The sequence below is a fragment of the Prunus mume genome, linkage group LG6, assembly GCF_029339155.1.
Source record: "Prunus mume cultivar Tortuosa linkage group LG6, ASM2933915v1, whole genome shotgun sequence".
Taxonomy (NCBI): domain Eukaryota; kingdom Viridiplantae; phylum Streptophyta; class Magnoliopsida; order Rosales; family Rosaceae; genus Prunus; species Prunus mume.
Genome location: NC_142703.1, coordinates 9,155,705 through 9,169,916, shown reverse-complemented (window position 1 = coordinate 9,169,916; position 14,212 = coordinate 9,155,705). Strand labels below are relative to the sequence as shown.

The window sequence follows — 14,212 nt, the reverse complement described above, 5'->3', positions numbered from 1 at the left end:
TTATATTTATGATAATAACTTACTGTAATTGTAGTTTATTCTCTGAAGACTTGTACGTATATTGTATAATGATCATATGAATAATACAGGGAAAATCAGTTTCTACAAAGAGCTTCCTAGACTTTATGAAATGTTCACAGAATGACAAAGACGTCGATACGTAAGCAAAGTCGTCATAGTGGTTGAGAGGTTTAAGTAGCAAGCAGCAGCAGGCACATGCATACGGTGACCCAAAAAACCAGTATTGTCTTGGGACCTTACCTTCCCTTGGCCTCTTGATAATATATGGATTGGTGACAATAATATGACAATTTGAGTTTCTCTCGTTTCTCTTCTTTTTCTACTTTGCCAAGTTCCCCCTTCATTGTTTGAACTGCTGCCGCGAAATAAAATGGGTAAAAGCGTTTTCATATAATAAAAAATGATTCAAACATTAGAAGTTCTTATGGGTTATAAAAAGCTTCAAAACGCTTCTTAACAAAGGCACTTTGATGAAGCACTTAGGTTTTTAAGAAAAATTTCAGTGTATTTCTGATAGAAGCAGTAAAAACGGTTATGAGCAGAAACGCTTTCTAGACAAGTATTTGCAAATGGGTTCTAACATGATTCTTGTGTTTGTATTCATTATTTTTTATTTTTGTATGTTTTTCTTTCCACTACGTAAGCAAAACCGTCACAATGAGTGTCGTTATCAGCTATGACAATGGCACTTCTTCGTTATGGGAGTTTTCTATGGTCAATGTGCGGTCACCAATGGATTGGGGAAAGGCCTGTAAGCCTTTTGAAACTTGAAAGCTTAGCCAGGAAGTATCCACCAATCCCATTGCACACGTCATGTTCCAAAAGTCAAAGAATACATTATTGCCAAGGTCATCGAGTTATCATATGTAACCACCAAGCAATTTACTTAGCAAAGGAACTTCTTATATCGTGTGCTCGTCGTGTGATTAGTTATTGTGAGATGAATGTTGTTTATACATGTTAGATGGTAGAATGTTTCGTTCCTATGTTGGGTTTGCATACTTTAATTTACTTGGCAAACAAATGGAAATTAGTCCATAAGAGATACAAGCAGTCCTATGTTGCAAACCCAAATTTGCACGACACTATTTGATAAAACTTTGGGGTAAACTCTCTAAACTGACTATAAGAGATCTGCTTGAATTTACAATGGAAGTGGCTTGGACACATAATGGAGCCAACCTTGGAGAAGAAGAAATAGGAACTACATAAAAATGCTAATTTTACAGCCTCATAGAAAAACATGGAACTTAAAACCTGCCAGCTCTCCAATCAAACAAAGTGAAGGGCCAAATAGATCCAACAGTGGAAAAAAGAAGATGCAAAATTGAGCTTCCAAGATGGGAAAGCTATGTCCTATTATAGACCTTTTTTTTTTCTTCCAAGAGTTTTGGCTGGTACCTGTACATGAAATTCATTTTGGTTTTTCATGATTGTAGGTGACCGAAGGAATGCAATTGATTTCTTCATTTTTGCACTCAGATGATCGCTGATTGAAACTCGAAGCATTGGTTTTGATTTCTGCCTTTGTATTTCAAATAAATCTGAGAAAAAAAATGCATGAATGGTAAAGTAAATGCAGGAAAACATATTTTGAAAGAATGTAGGAAAATTATGCAGAAAGCAAAAGCAGATTTGAGTCTTTTGATAACATACTTACCATGTGATGGTGCATCTGAAGTTAGGAAACAGACTGACAACTGAAAGCGGTCCCAATTTTTCGCAATTCTCGCAGCTGACGAGCTATGTCTTGAACAAACCGTAGGCCTTCATTTCCATTTTGAAGAGAGTAAAGCATGTGCTCAAGAAAATCATGATCAGTCTCGAGTGCCTCCAACCTATCATTAAGGTCTGAGATTTCATTTTCCAGAACAACCAACTCGGTTTCTCTATGATCCATAAAATCCTTTTGCCCATGGAAATCAGAATCATTTTTTTCTTCATGGTCTAAACTTTCAGAATGAGCCGGCCCCTCTTGAGCAGCAGAGCTTCTGTTAGATACATGTAAATCTTTTTGTCCATGCACAACATTCTCTTCAACCTGGCCATTTAATAGAACCCTCTCTTTTCTAGGAGTCTCTTCTTGAATTGGTTCATCATCCATATACTTTCTAGTCTGCCCACCATTAGGCATGTTGGAGGGAACCCCATTACAGGAAATTTCAGAAAGTTTCCTCTCCAAGCTCTTCAAACAATTTGAAATGTATAATTTTTCATCCTCAAAGTCCAAAAGCGTAGTTTCAGAAAAAAGATGATCATTACTAGCTTTGGGTACCTCAGTATCCATTGAGTTACAAGCAACTTCGACATCCTTTTCTGTGCCGGGCACAACAGTACTTGAGTTGCAAGTAATTTCGACATCATTCTTCATGATGGGCACATCAGTACTCTCAGTGGTGTCAATTCCACCCTTGTAATCAGAGCTTTTGAGCGGCATATTCTCCATTGTTTCATCTGGAACATCAAACTTTGAAAATTCTAGCTCTGCTTCCAAGTCCTGTATCTCTTTCTCCTTTTCAGCCAGGAGATCATTGGCTTTTTCCAGTGCGTCTACATCAAACTCAGCCTGCTCTTCCATCATTCTTAAGTACTGAAGGGCCTCCATATGAATTGCAGCTTTCTCTTCTTGCAGCTTCGTGATCATGGCCATTGCCTGATTTGCAGCAATTGTGGAAGCACTCCTTTCTTCCTCTAATTCCTTATACAACTCCTTTATGCATTTTCTGTAATATTCAACCTGTCGTTTTAACCGATCATCTAGACTTTCACCTTCAATTTCACTGACATAGCCTTCATCCAGAGATTCAAGAGCAGATTCTACTGATGCTGATGTATGAAGCAGTGGCTTTGGATTAGATTTGGAAGCATCAGTTACCTGCTTTTCATCAGCACAACCTTTTACCCCAGACATTGTATTATTTGATGATAAATTACCCTCCTGAGCAGAAGAATTTTGTGAAGCCAACGGTTTCAGTTCCCCATCAACTCTATCAGGTTCCTTCAATGTAGGTTCTTTAACAATACCAGACGAATCTGCTTCTTTACCAGTGGCTGCTGACTCAGACACAACATTTACACTAACATGATTTGGCTTTACAAGAGCTGGATCATCTGTGATAGGATCAGTTTTAGCAGATGCTCCATCTCTTGCACTTATAGACTTCAAAAGTTCGTCGTTCTTATTGGTGGATGCATGTCCAAAGTCGCTTGTCCCAGTAACATCTGCTAAAAATTTCAAAAAAAAAAAGGAGCAATGTAATATTTATCAATGGCATGCAAGAGAGAGAGAGAGAGAGAGAGAGAGAGATAATTTAGACATCTCTGATGATTCCCCAACTAACGAGTGTCATCTAGAGTAATAAGTTCATAACTCAAGTGAATTGGAATCCTAAGAAGAGAGCATACTTTTTTCAACAACATTAGATGATGGAGGGACATCATCTGGTGAAATAAGCTCAGCTAATGCAGAAGGATTGGACGTCCAACTCACTTGCTGCCAGTTAGGCTCATCGAAGCCATTCTCAACAGCAACATTGACACCCAAGACCTTTACCTTAGATGCCTTGCTACCATCTGGCTGCACACATGGATCAGAAGGTGAAGGTTTGTGTTTGTAGGAAAAGTTGCTCTGCTTTGCTGGATTCAAACCTTCCACTGGTGCTTTGAATGAATTTTCTGAAGCACATTGAACTACAAATCCTTCCCTCTTAGGATCATGAATTCCACTGATGAAACTGCTACCATCGTCGTCATCAGAAAATGGAAACTCAGAGTCAGTATCAGAACTAATCTTCAACTCAGTGTATCCTACATGTGACAAGGGATCCCAGCCAATTTTTCCAGGACAACGGGCAGAGTCAGTATTAGAACAAACCCTCAACTCGGTGTATCCTCCAACATGTGACATGGGATCCCAGCCAACTCTTCCAGGACCACGAACAGTTACTGAGGCAGGAAATTTATCCCTCATCTTCTTTGAACCATCCCGACGAGGTAAACGGCTACGGGTTGAAAAACGTGGCAAAGGAATATTAGGTTTGGGACTAGGTGATTTCCGTCGCAGTCCTTGAGCATTTTCTCTAGGTCTCCGATGCCTACTGCAATAAGAGCATGGACTTGCACCCACAGAACTGCGAACAAAATTTCTGTTCTGGTTGGACCTCTTAGAACCGGAACTTCCAAGATCCAATCCTGACTTACCGTCCAAAAGAATGTGCGTTTCTGGGTTGGAATCTTCACACGTTTCATTTCCATCATGCTTACCATAAACTTGACAAGCTATCCAAGACGAGAGCTCTGATATGTGGTTGCTGCAAAGTAGATCCTGATAAAGTTGAGGTTTTTCGTTGCCTATAACATGTTCGAACCTCGAGCAAAAGATGCAAGGCTTTTGCAAATTGCAATAGTTTGCAAATTTAGTCAGCAGATAGGATAATAGTCCATCGACAAGCAGGAGAAACATAAAAAACCATTCACATGCTGCAGATGTTAGAACGGCTACAAACCCCTCTAAGTTCTTCTGCACTTGTACAGAAGAATTTTCCTTTGCTGCCATCTGGCTAACAATTGCTCTAGAATCTCATGACCTTCCAGTTAGGAAAACTCAAGGAAATCACCGGTTGATCAAGATAATAGATGCTCCTCCCCTCCCAAATCAAAGTTAAGCATCCCATCTTCCACCGGCCGAAGCAAGAAACAAGGAATCAATTAGGAACATCAAAACCACAGCATTGCAGTTAAGCTACAAACAACAAAAAAATGAATTAAAAACAATAATTTTTTTATTTATTTAAAATTTCAATGCAGACCATATGTAATTGTGCATCACCAACCATGATAGAAGCTACTAACAGCAAGTCCCAGAACAAAACCACCCATCAAACTCTCACCATCCCAACTGTGCGATATAATGACAAATCAACTAACAACGATAAACTTAAATAGAAACCAGAGGAAACTCACCTAACCTAATCAATGTGATTAAACTAATCAATGTGATATACCAAACCCAGATTCAGTTCAAGAAAACCTATTTTGTGTGATTCAAAAACAAAGCAAGAAACTTTCAGCAAATTCTAATTGTAATTTCTCCGCATAATTGTCTAAAATGAAGGAATGAACAAAACAACCCACACACAGATATGATCATCAAAAGGGTACCATCCAACACAATGCACATTGCGATTTCAGAAAACAAATTAAACCAAATAGTCTGATCCTAAACAGAATGAAATTTTACATATTTTATACATTTCGAGGAAAAAGGAGGGCAGAGAAAAAAAAGGAAAAAGAAAAAAGAAAAAGCCGGCTTACCTGATATGGAAGCTTGACGGAGGATCAAAAGGTGAAAGAGGAAGAAATGCAAATATGGATTAAAAGCATAATGAAAAGAAATCTGTAAAAAGAAAATTGAAAAAACAAAAGGAAGAAGTAGGCGGAATTACGAGCAGGTCCTTAGCGGGGGAAAGTGACTGACCGTTGAAACCAACCGTCTGAGATTTGTTTGGATGCCAATAAAAGCGAAGCTCCAAGGTCAGCTGGTTTTATGTATTGTGAGTTGCGCACGAAATAACACGTAATAAAAATCATGAAATGTGGCCACCCATCCTATTTTGTTGATGATAGATAAGATAGTCATTAAGTTATGTATTATTGGATACATTTTGAAAAACATATATGATGAAAAAATCCAAACTATGTATTTGAAGTGCATCCGTACGTACGTGAGAATATATATGAATGAAACAAGCGAATGATATATGTATTATCCTTCAAAATACATGCTCAATGTGTAGAACATATAAATAATGCATTCACTTTATCTATATTATACAATAAGTTTACTCAAATGTCATATTTAATGATCGAGATCATATTGAAATGTGAAATAAAATTGAATTGCATTTGATTATATTGAATTGCAGAAAATAACACTAATACGTTAATGTGTTTGATACGGTACATGATAGGATTATGATCATATCCAACTCATTGCTCTTCTAACAGATATTGCTGGTAAGATGGGGGCACGAATGGGTGATTATGATCACATCCAACTCATTGCTCTTCTAGCCGATATTGCTTGTAAGATGGTTGGGGGCACGAATGGGTTCACCTGTCAAATCGAGCATGTTGACAGCTGCTCTCCTAAATCCAACGTGGACTATTTCTTTTCTTTATCAAAAATAGGAACTAGCCTCTAAAAACCTTTTTCACATCACGTGCCAACATATCTTTTGACACATGCATTAAAGGCCCAATATCACCCAATGAGGCCTGAAAGATCAAAGCACAAACTATATGGGCAAAACTTTAAACTGAAATTTGGAAGGGGCCGCGCGAACGCAGGCCCCCACTGCCACAAATTATGACGTTGGCTCTCCCACGTTGGGGAGACCATAGGCGGGCACCCCTCCTAAGTGCAATGGAGGTCACCAACCCAGGCCATGGGCCTTCTTGATCACCCATAGACCCCGTCCAGGTAAGTATGGAACAATTGTCCTCCTAGACCCTTTTTATAATCTCTCTTCGCTCGCACTCTGCTTCACTCTGTCGATGTGGGATATAACAACAACAACCGACTAAAACTCTAAAACCCAAAAAAGAACAGAAGAACACTCTCACGGTGACAAGAGTCGTGGAAAAGATGAAGGAGCTACTGAGGTCGTTCACTGTGAGTTTTTGTGCTTCTGGGTATGTCCAAAGTTGTTTGCTTTTCGATTGGAGTTTGTGAAATGAGCTGATTATGTTGTGTGCACAGAGGCTTGGAGGTGTTAGGGGTTATAGCGCGGGGAGGAAGGACCTTCGGATTAAGGGGGTTAAGCATACCATAGCCGTTGCTTCTGGTAAAGGGGGTGTGGGCAAGTCCACCACTGCAGGTATGTCTTTTGGCTTTTGGCAACATGGCTTTCGTCTACATGTAATGCTGAAAGGGATGAGCTTTGTTGAGTTTTTGGGTGTTTTAGCTTTGTGGGTCATGCTAAATTTGTCTAAATATGGATCTTTTCGGTAATTACATTGGTCTTGACAAGAGTAGTTTTCTGGGATTTTGGGTGAGCTGATGACTGCTAAGTTAAAGAACCAAGTTTTCTTTGTTGATTTTCAGCTCTTTGGCTTATTTTTTCGATTGAAAAAGGAAGAATCTTTGCCTTATTGGGTGCTGGAGTTGTGAGGTAGCTCTAAGTACTTTACCGATTTGAGATGGTCGATATAGACATGATAATTTTGTATTCACCTTCTCTCTGATTTCACATTTTAACATATTAACGCTTCCATAGCGGTGCTTATTTTCTGGTTTTGCTGATTTAGAATAACTTAGCTTAGTGGTTGGAATTGCAGTTAATCTGGCTGTTGCACTTGCTAACAAGTGTCAAATGAAGGTTGGCTTGCTTGATGCTGATGTATATGGACCAAATGTTCCAATCATGATGAAGCTCGACAAAATGCCAGAAGTGAATGAAGGTATTTATTTACTTATTTCTCACTTAAGAGATGTAACCTGGCAACTAAACTTTCCAATCAGTTTTAGCTCAAGTGTCTCAAAAACAAAACTTGATGTATCAGTCTTTGCAATTTCACAATTTAAGAGATTGTTAACTCCTCCTTTTGTTAAACCAGCCATTATAATGCGAATTGAATTCAGTTTTTCGTATTTGCTAATCAAACATGATTTAAGGAATAAGCTTCTATGTGTCATTTCATCGTCAAGTCCACTTGTGGGCTGTGCAGAATACAAGTCCTCTAATCAAGTATCACTCTGCATCACAACATGGACACATTAAATCTGATGTTATCTTTATTGTGAAGCAAACATCTAGTAAGGACTTAAAACTGAGACATACAAAACCACTAGACATATACATTTCTTAGCTTTTATCCTACTATGTATCGATTATATAGTTCATACTAGAGAATATTAACATTATGGTCTTCTTCTACCAGATAAAAAAATGGTTCCAATTGAGAGCTATGGAGTCAAGTGTATGTCAATGGGACTTCTTGTGGCCAAGGATGCCTCACTTGTTTGGAGAGGTCCTATGGTATAACTTTTAAGTCTTTTCTTGCTTAAGGTTCTATTTAACTTGAGGTTCCCTCTCGTAAATTGATTGTCGATGCTAAGAATTAGTGCCAGTGTGCAGACTATATTATTATTTAGACACAGTTTAAGAGATTTTGTTTCCAACCCCTTGATGTAATTGTACTCAGAATCATGAGAGAATGTAAACTAATTAATTCAAGTGAATTTCCGTTTGAAATGTAACCAAGTTGATTTTTTTTTATTTTTTTTTGGGTGGTCAAACCCTTATATGATACAAAGATAAAGAAAGTGTTTCCATTCCTTGTTTCTCACAAGGATTTAATTTAATTATTGCAGGTATCAAGTGCTCTTGAACAAATGACAAGGGGGGTTGACTGGGGAAATCTTGATGTTCTTGTGGTAGATATGCCCCCTGGGACTGGTGATGCTCATATTACTGTATCCCAAAGGCTGCAGTTGTCAGGTACTTGAAAAACTTAAGCTCAAAATGCTTTTGTAGCTATGTTTAAATATCCCTCATATTCTGGCCGCCATCTTATGGTTCTTCAAGGATCCTTTTATGCATTATGTTAGATATCAAGGAAAATCAATTCTGGCTTCTGTAGATTTCGTATAAAAAGGAATTTATAAATAAAGTATAGTGATTGTGTATTTGTGAGCACCAAAATTTTCATGTTTCTGAAGACATGCACTAGTGCTCATAACAAACACCCCCTCTCCCCTCCCCTCTCTTCTTACCCCTCACTTGTTCCAGAACATCCAAGTAACAAACCATTTTTAACTTTCCAAAATTAGTTTTGGTTTTGCAACTTTCATTTGGTTTTTAACAATTGTTGGTTTGTTAATAGGTGCATTAATTGTTTCAACACCTCAAGATGTTGCATTAATGGATGCTCGGAGAGGAATTAACATGTTCTCTAAAGTCGAAGTTCCTGTATGATTACTCTTCAGATCATATTTTGATGTGTCTTCATTTATCATTGAAAGTTTGTGGAGATCATCAATGGAATAATTTTTACCATAGTCAAATTCTGATTGCTGTTGTAGATTTTGGGAATTGTAGAGAACATGAGCTGTTTTAAGTGTCCAAACTGTGCTGAACGCTGGTTCATTTTTGGGGAAGGAGGGTCTCGTAAGACGGCAGCTGAGATGGGTGTGAATTTTGCTGGCGAGGTATGCTAATTAGTTTCATCTGTTTCATGACTGGTTACTGTTATAACTTTCTGTGCAACCCTTTAAGGTTGATTCAATTGGTATCAACTCCAATTGGGTCTGGATGCTTCTCTTTCTCTCCTTCCCTCTGTCTCTGTCAATTTTCTGTTTCAGGGAGAGGCAGTTACTTAATTTAGAGTACAAAGGGGGAGAATTTTAGGATCTTAATACCGAGCCTATTGTGACTCTTCTATTGTGACGTTCTAAAATCTCTTTTCAACTCATTATGTTTTGCTGCTAACCAGATTCTGTTTTTGCATGTTTGCCATGAATGTCAGCTGCAAAATATGTGTACCTCATGTTAGTTCAATGTACACATATTTGATAAAACTTCAAATTGTAATTTGAGTGCCATGCTGTGTCAGGCACACAACACTTGAAGGGCTTCTTCAGAAGTTCTTTGCTGAGTAGTGAAGTAAATCGAAAGAAGCTTTATGACCTTATGTGTTTTCATTTTTTCTTGTCGATCCCATATCTATAAAGAGCAACACATTTTGATTTTCATAACCGGATTTTCGTCAGTTTGGCCATCCCCAAGTAGCTGAGTTTAATTCCCTTCTGAGATGAGTAGCAACTATGGTCATCAATCTTTTTAATCAAGCTGCGTAATGTTTCAGATACCATTAGAAGTGGGGATAAGACAAGGCTCTGACGACGGTGTCCCAATAGTAATATCGGCACCTGATTCTGATGTCTCCAAAGCATATGTTGATATGGCTCAGAAAGTTGTTGACAGACTTGAGGAATTGTCAAAGGAAGAACAATCTCGTCCACAGTTTAACCTTTGATTTTGTGCTGTCCACTTTAGCAGCTGAATGAAACCTTTTGCTACACATTCAGCAGAGCAGTAGTGGCAGATTCACTTGTGCATGCGTGCTTTTTGTAATTTTTCCTTAACATTATTAGAGCTGTCTTGACCTGCGAGTTAAGTAGGGAAAATGCCAAGTCCTTGGGGGTTTAGCCCTAGCGGTGAAGGGAGGGTGGACTTGGTTATGGAAATTTGTCTCGTGCTGCAAGTGACTTGTAGCTCAATTGATTTAAAGTAGTAACTCTCCTACTCGAGATCTTATGTTCGAATTCATGACCTCCAATATCGCTTGTATCAACAATCATGGTCATGTTTGCAGTAGGTGCACCTCGAGACCCTAATTGAAGTGTTTGTAGTAGGTACACTTCCCAAGAAGTCCTTAAGATGCTGGATATTTTGAGGGTTAGAACCAATTTACATGTATTCTTCTTTTAGCTTTGCAAACTTGCGTTTCCAGCCAATCTTTGTCATGATGATGACAGAATATGGTTCATATTCCCAACCCACCTGAATAGGGAAGCTTTAGAACATGCATCTAATAGTGGACCTATCTTTTAAATTACTTGGAAATGAATTCAGACTTTTTACCTGTGAAAATGACATAAATATGTTGTTTTGTTCCCTTTGTACGCGCCAGGTTGCTTCAAGTTTTCAGTGATTAAAATGGAAAAGAAACACAAATAACTAATATGGAATTTAAATTAAATTAAGAACACAGGCTTTGCAACACGAATTTTTTCCTCACATAACAAGATAAATGAATAAATAAATAAGCTAATAGCTCCATAATTCAAAAGGCGGGAGGAAAAAAAAAGGATAACAAGCTGTTGGGGGATCATACTACGGGAAGTTGCAGCCTCAGCCACTGGAACCAATCTTTTCCATTCTTCCGCCATTTCCAGCGTCATTTGGTTTTTCATTTTCTTGCGCATTTCTCTCTCTCTCTCTCTCTCTCTCTCTCTCTCTCTCTCTGTCTGAATGCATCGGTGCACCATAACCCTGAAATCCCCAATTCCATACCATGCATCCTCCTCCCAGTCTCACCCAATTTCCCCCCACAACCCTAGGCTAACCCAATCCCAATCCTACCCCATTTTGGCTCCAATCTGTACTCGCGCCCATTCCGTCTTCAACATCACCAGAGGGCTTGACATCTCCGCGCCCAAACACACCTCGAACTCCAACTCCAACGCCATTAATGGCTCCGTACACGACTTGAAGTCCAAGAGCGTCGGTGTTAAAGACATAGACGTCGCCACTCTTGGCAATCTCTGCGTCGATATCGTCCTCAATGTTCCCAAATTGCCCCCGCCCGATGTCCACGACCGCAAAGCTTACATGGACCGCTTATCTGCCTCGCCGCCCGATAAGGTTTGCTTCTCGCTCAGCTTCTGACTCTGTGCGTAAAAAGTCTTGTTCTTTTTTGTTGGGTAATCTTTGTATTTCTTTCACTGTACCATTGAAATTAACCCATTTGAGTTTTTTCCTTTTGATTTCAATAAGTAGGAAATTTTGTTTATTTATTTATTTTTAGAACTGAAGTAAAAGAACTGAATTTGTTAGGTGGTATTTTCTTTTAACTCTGGCGAAATTTGGACTCTTTTATTTGTTGGGATTGTTTGATTACAGCTTGCTTTGTGCTCAAGCTATAACTTTAGACTTCGTATAATGGTTACTGCTATTGGTTTGTCAAAAGTATGTTTTGGCGTCATGTAGTGTAAATAACATTGATAATTTATACACGTCTGCTGATAAATTCTTCCAACTTTGATTATATGCTTCTACATTTAGCAATACTGGGAAGCTGGTGGAAACTGCAATATGGCTATAGCAGCTGCGAGACTGGGACTTCATTGTATTGCAATTGGCCATGTGGGTAACGAAGTATATGGGCGGTTCCTTGTAGATGTTCTTCATGACGAAGGAATTGGTATGGTTGGCATGTGTGAAAATACCAACGTTGAGAGTGCAAGTGCTTCTTATGAAACACTCTTATGCTGGGTTCTAGTGGATTCATTGCAAAGACATGGTTTTTGCAGGTAAATTCTTCCACCTTTTTCTTTTCTTTTAGTCATGGGCCTTCAGAAGATGCTTTCTGATTGCTGTCCTTCAGCAAGTTGGCATATGATTGGCAATCTGAATCAACCTGTTTTGTTCATCAGTCGGGCTGATTTCAGTAAGGATCCTGCATTCAGTTGGATGAGCAAGTTATCTGAACAAGTCAAGACAGCTATAAAACAGTCAAAGATTCTATTCTGTAATGGTTATGGCTTTGATGAACTCCCTCCTGGTGTAATAGTCTCAGCTGTAGAGTATGCCGTTGAAGTTGGAACAGCACTTTTTTTCGACCCTGGACCGCGTGGAAAGAGCCTTTCTGCTGGTACACCTGAAGAACGAGGAGCACTTAGCCAGTTGTTGAGGATGAGTGACGTTCTTCTTCTAACTTCTGATGAGGTTTGACATTTGCTGATGGAAATTATTCTCTATGATAATCCATTCTACTAGTGAAAAAGCATTTAAAATTCTACCTTAAATTGTACTGTAAAATTTTTCTTCTGTATTGTTGTTCTGCTATTCCGTTATACTGATATTAATGATTTCCAGGCTGAGTCATTGACTGGCATTGAAAACCCAATATCAGCAGGGCAGGAATTGCTCAAGCAAGGGGTGCACACAAAATGGGTGATTGTCAAAATGGGTCCAAGGGGATCAATTCTAATAACTAGGTCAAGTATCTCTTGCGCACCGGCTTTCAAGGTATTAGTTTCTAACTTGACATTCTCACATGATCTTGCAGTCAACTTTTTAACTTTCCTGTTTTATGACACAGTACTGATACCCATAGCCCCTTCGAGGACGTCCGATGAAATGGGAACAATATTAATTCACATAATTTATGAACTCTTCTTAGACTTATGTGTCTAAATCTGACTCTCTATCAAATTTTATTCGTATTGCTTGCTATTGTACCATCATGGAAGCCCTTAAAACCGAAATCATGTTTTTCATATTCTAACAAAAGTGATGTACATGCTCTGAATATGCCTGTTTGGTGTGTGTATGTGTATGTAGACCATATCTCTTGGCCAAAAGTAATTTATACATCCAGGAAGTACATTTATTTTCTGTTGCTCCAGCCTGTCTGAATTCAAATCCAGCTCTTTTTATTAGCTGATGCAACAATGAAAGTTTAGTTTTTATCCTGAATTGTGACAGGTAAATGTCATAGACACTGTTGGATGCGGAGATAGTTTTGTAGCTGCTATTGCATATGGTTTCATCCACAATATGCCAGCAGTTAATACACTAGCAATTGCAAATGCAGTGGGTGGTGCAACTGCCATGGGTTGTGGTGCTGGTAGGAATGTGGCAACCTTGGAGAAAGTAATAGAACTTATGAAGGCATCAAATCTCAATGAGGATGACGAATTTTTGGATGAATTACTCGATGAAAATTTAGATGTCCAGGCAATTAAGTCTCTCTCAAAATTGGTCATAAACGGAAGTGAAAACCAGCCAAATTGTGTATCCTTGCAGAAGGTGGTGTCAGAATTGCTTCCTAAGCTCAAATTGACACAGTTACAGAAAAAAGTGCCATGCTGACATATTATAACAGCAGTAGGTTTTTAGCAATGAATTCTGTTCTGTTGGAGCCATCTCATTCTCTGGATTTGTTTAGACCTTTGCAGTTCTACTAACACAAAACGAGGCCCGGGTTAAGTTAACTGTAACTATAATGGCTTCGTTGCAAATGGGTTCAGAATGAAATACTTTCCGGGGAAAACATCAGTTGAGCAGGCATTAAAGCTTTGCTTTCCAGGTCTCTTTCTGCAAGCAGATTTTTTACCCTCCTGCGCGCAAGATGCTCGATTCTTTGCACCTTTTCAATACATTGCTTATTGAGCAGGTGAGGTGCCTTTGTTATCCTTTTCGTTTGCATGGATGTGGGGAGGTGATTTTTTTACCTGATATGATATGTCGTGTAAAAGAATAGCAAAGGATCTTATATGTACTGAATTTGTAATTTTATTTTTGAAAATGCAAAAATCATAGATTTTATTCATTGGACATTCGCAGCAACCATGCATGCATATTTTTATTTTTGAAGTTTGGGGAAAAAAAAAAAAGAAGAA

At 38.6% G+C, this 14,212-nt stretch overlaps 3 protein-coding genes and 1 non-coding gene across 10 annotated transcripts; 2 read left to right on the top strand and 2 right to left on the bottom strand.

The window, feature by feature from the left end:
• Positions 1-1,120: 1,120 nt before the first annotated feature.
• LOC103334523 (putative myosin-binding protein 4) lies at positions 1,121-5,562 on the bottom strand. 4 transcript variants are annotated; one of them, XM_008237506.3, is made up of 4 exons: positions 5,335-5,562; positions 3,427-4,762; positions 1,682-3,246; positions 1,121-1,565 (listed from the first exon to the last, which is right to left on the bottom strand). In XM_008237506.3, exons 2-3 carry the CDS (start codon positions 4,574-4,576, stop codon positions 1,703-1,705), a joined length of 2,694 nt encoding a protein of 897 aa, XP_008235728.1. In that variant the 5' UTR covers positions 4,577-4,762; positions 5,335-5,562; the 3' UTR covers positions 1,121-1,565; positions 1,682-1,702. The 4 variants fall into 4 exon arrangements, with proteins under 4 accessions (XP_008235728.1, XP_088910060.1, XP_088910059.1 ...); XM_089053934.1 differs by having other exon boundaries at positions 3,427-4,694; XM_089053933.1 differs by lacking the exon at positions 5,335-5,562 and adding an exon at positions 4,854-5,286.
• A 786-nt stretch (positions 5,563-6,348) lies between these two features.
• LOC148916026 (U1 spliceosomal RNA) lies at positions 6,349-6,510 on the bottom strand. The gene has a single exon (XR_016128398.1). It is a non-coding gene; the product is annotated as a U1 spliceosomal RNA (small nuclear RNA).
• A 22-nt stretch (positions 6,511-6,532) lies between these two features.
• INDH (INDH1(iron-sulfur protein required for NADH dehydrogenase)) lies at positions 6,533-10,348 on the top strand. Of its 4 annotated transcripts, none has more exons than XM_089053939.1 (8): positions 6,533-6,694; positions 6,782-6,899; positions 7,360-7,482; positions 7,963-8,060; positions 8,396-8,522; positions 8,908-8,993; positions 9,107-9,232; positions 9,550-9,882. In XM_089053939.1, exons 1-8 carry the CDS (start codon positions 6,668-6,670, stop codon positions 9,574-9,576), a joined length of 732 nt encoding a protein of 243 aa, XP_088910065.1. In that variant the 5' UTR covers positions 6,533-6,667; the 3' UTR covers positions 9,577-9,882. The 4 variants fall into 4 exon arrangements, with proteins under 4 accessions (XP_088910065.1, XP_088910066.1, XP_016650921.2 ...); XM_089053940.1 differs by having other exon boundaries at positions 6,534-6,694; positions 9,637-9,880; XM_016795435.2 differs by lacking the exon at positions 9,550-9,882 and adding an exon at positions 9,889-10,348 and having other exon boundaries at positions 6,536-6,694.
• A 318-nt stretch (positions 10,349-10,666) lies between these two features.
• On the top strand, positions 10,667-14,142 carry LOC107881326 (pfkB-like carbohydrate kinase family protein). The gene is made up of 5 exons (XM_016794908.2): positions 10,667-11,450; positions 11,871-12,118; positions 12,242-12,533; positions 12,684-12,836; positions 13,296-14,142. Exons 1-5 carry the CDS (start codon positions 11,058-11,060, stop codon positions 13,680-13,682), a joined length of 1,473 nt encoding a protein of 490 aa, XP_016650394.2. The 5' UTR covers positions 10,667-11,057; the 3' UTR covers positions 13,683-14,142.
• The last annotated feature ends 70 nt before the right edge of the window (positions 14,143-14,212 follow it).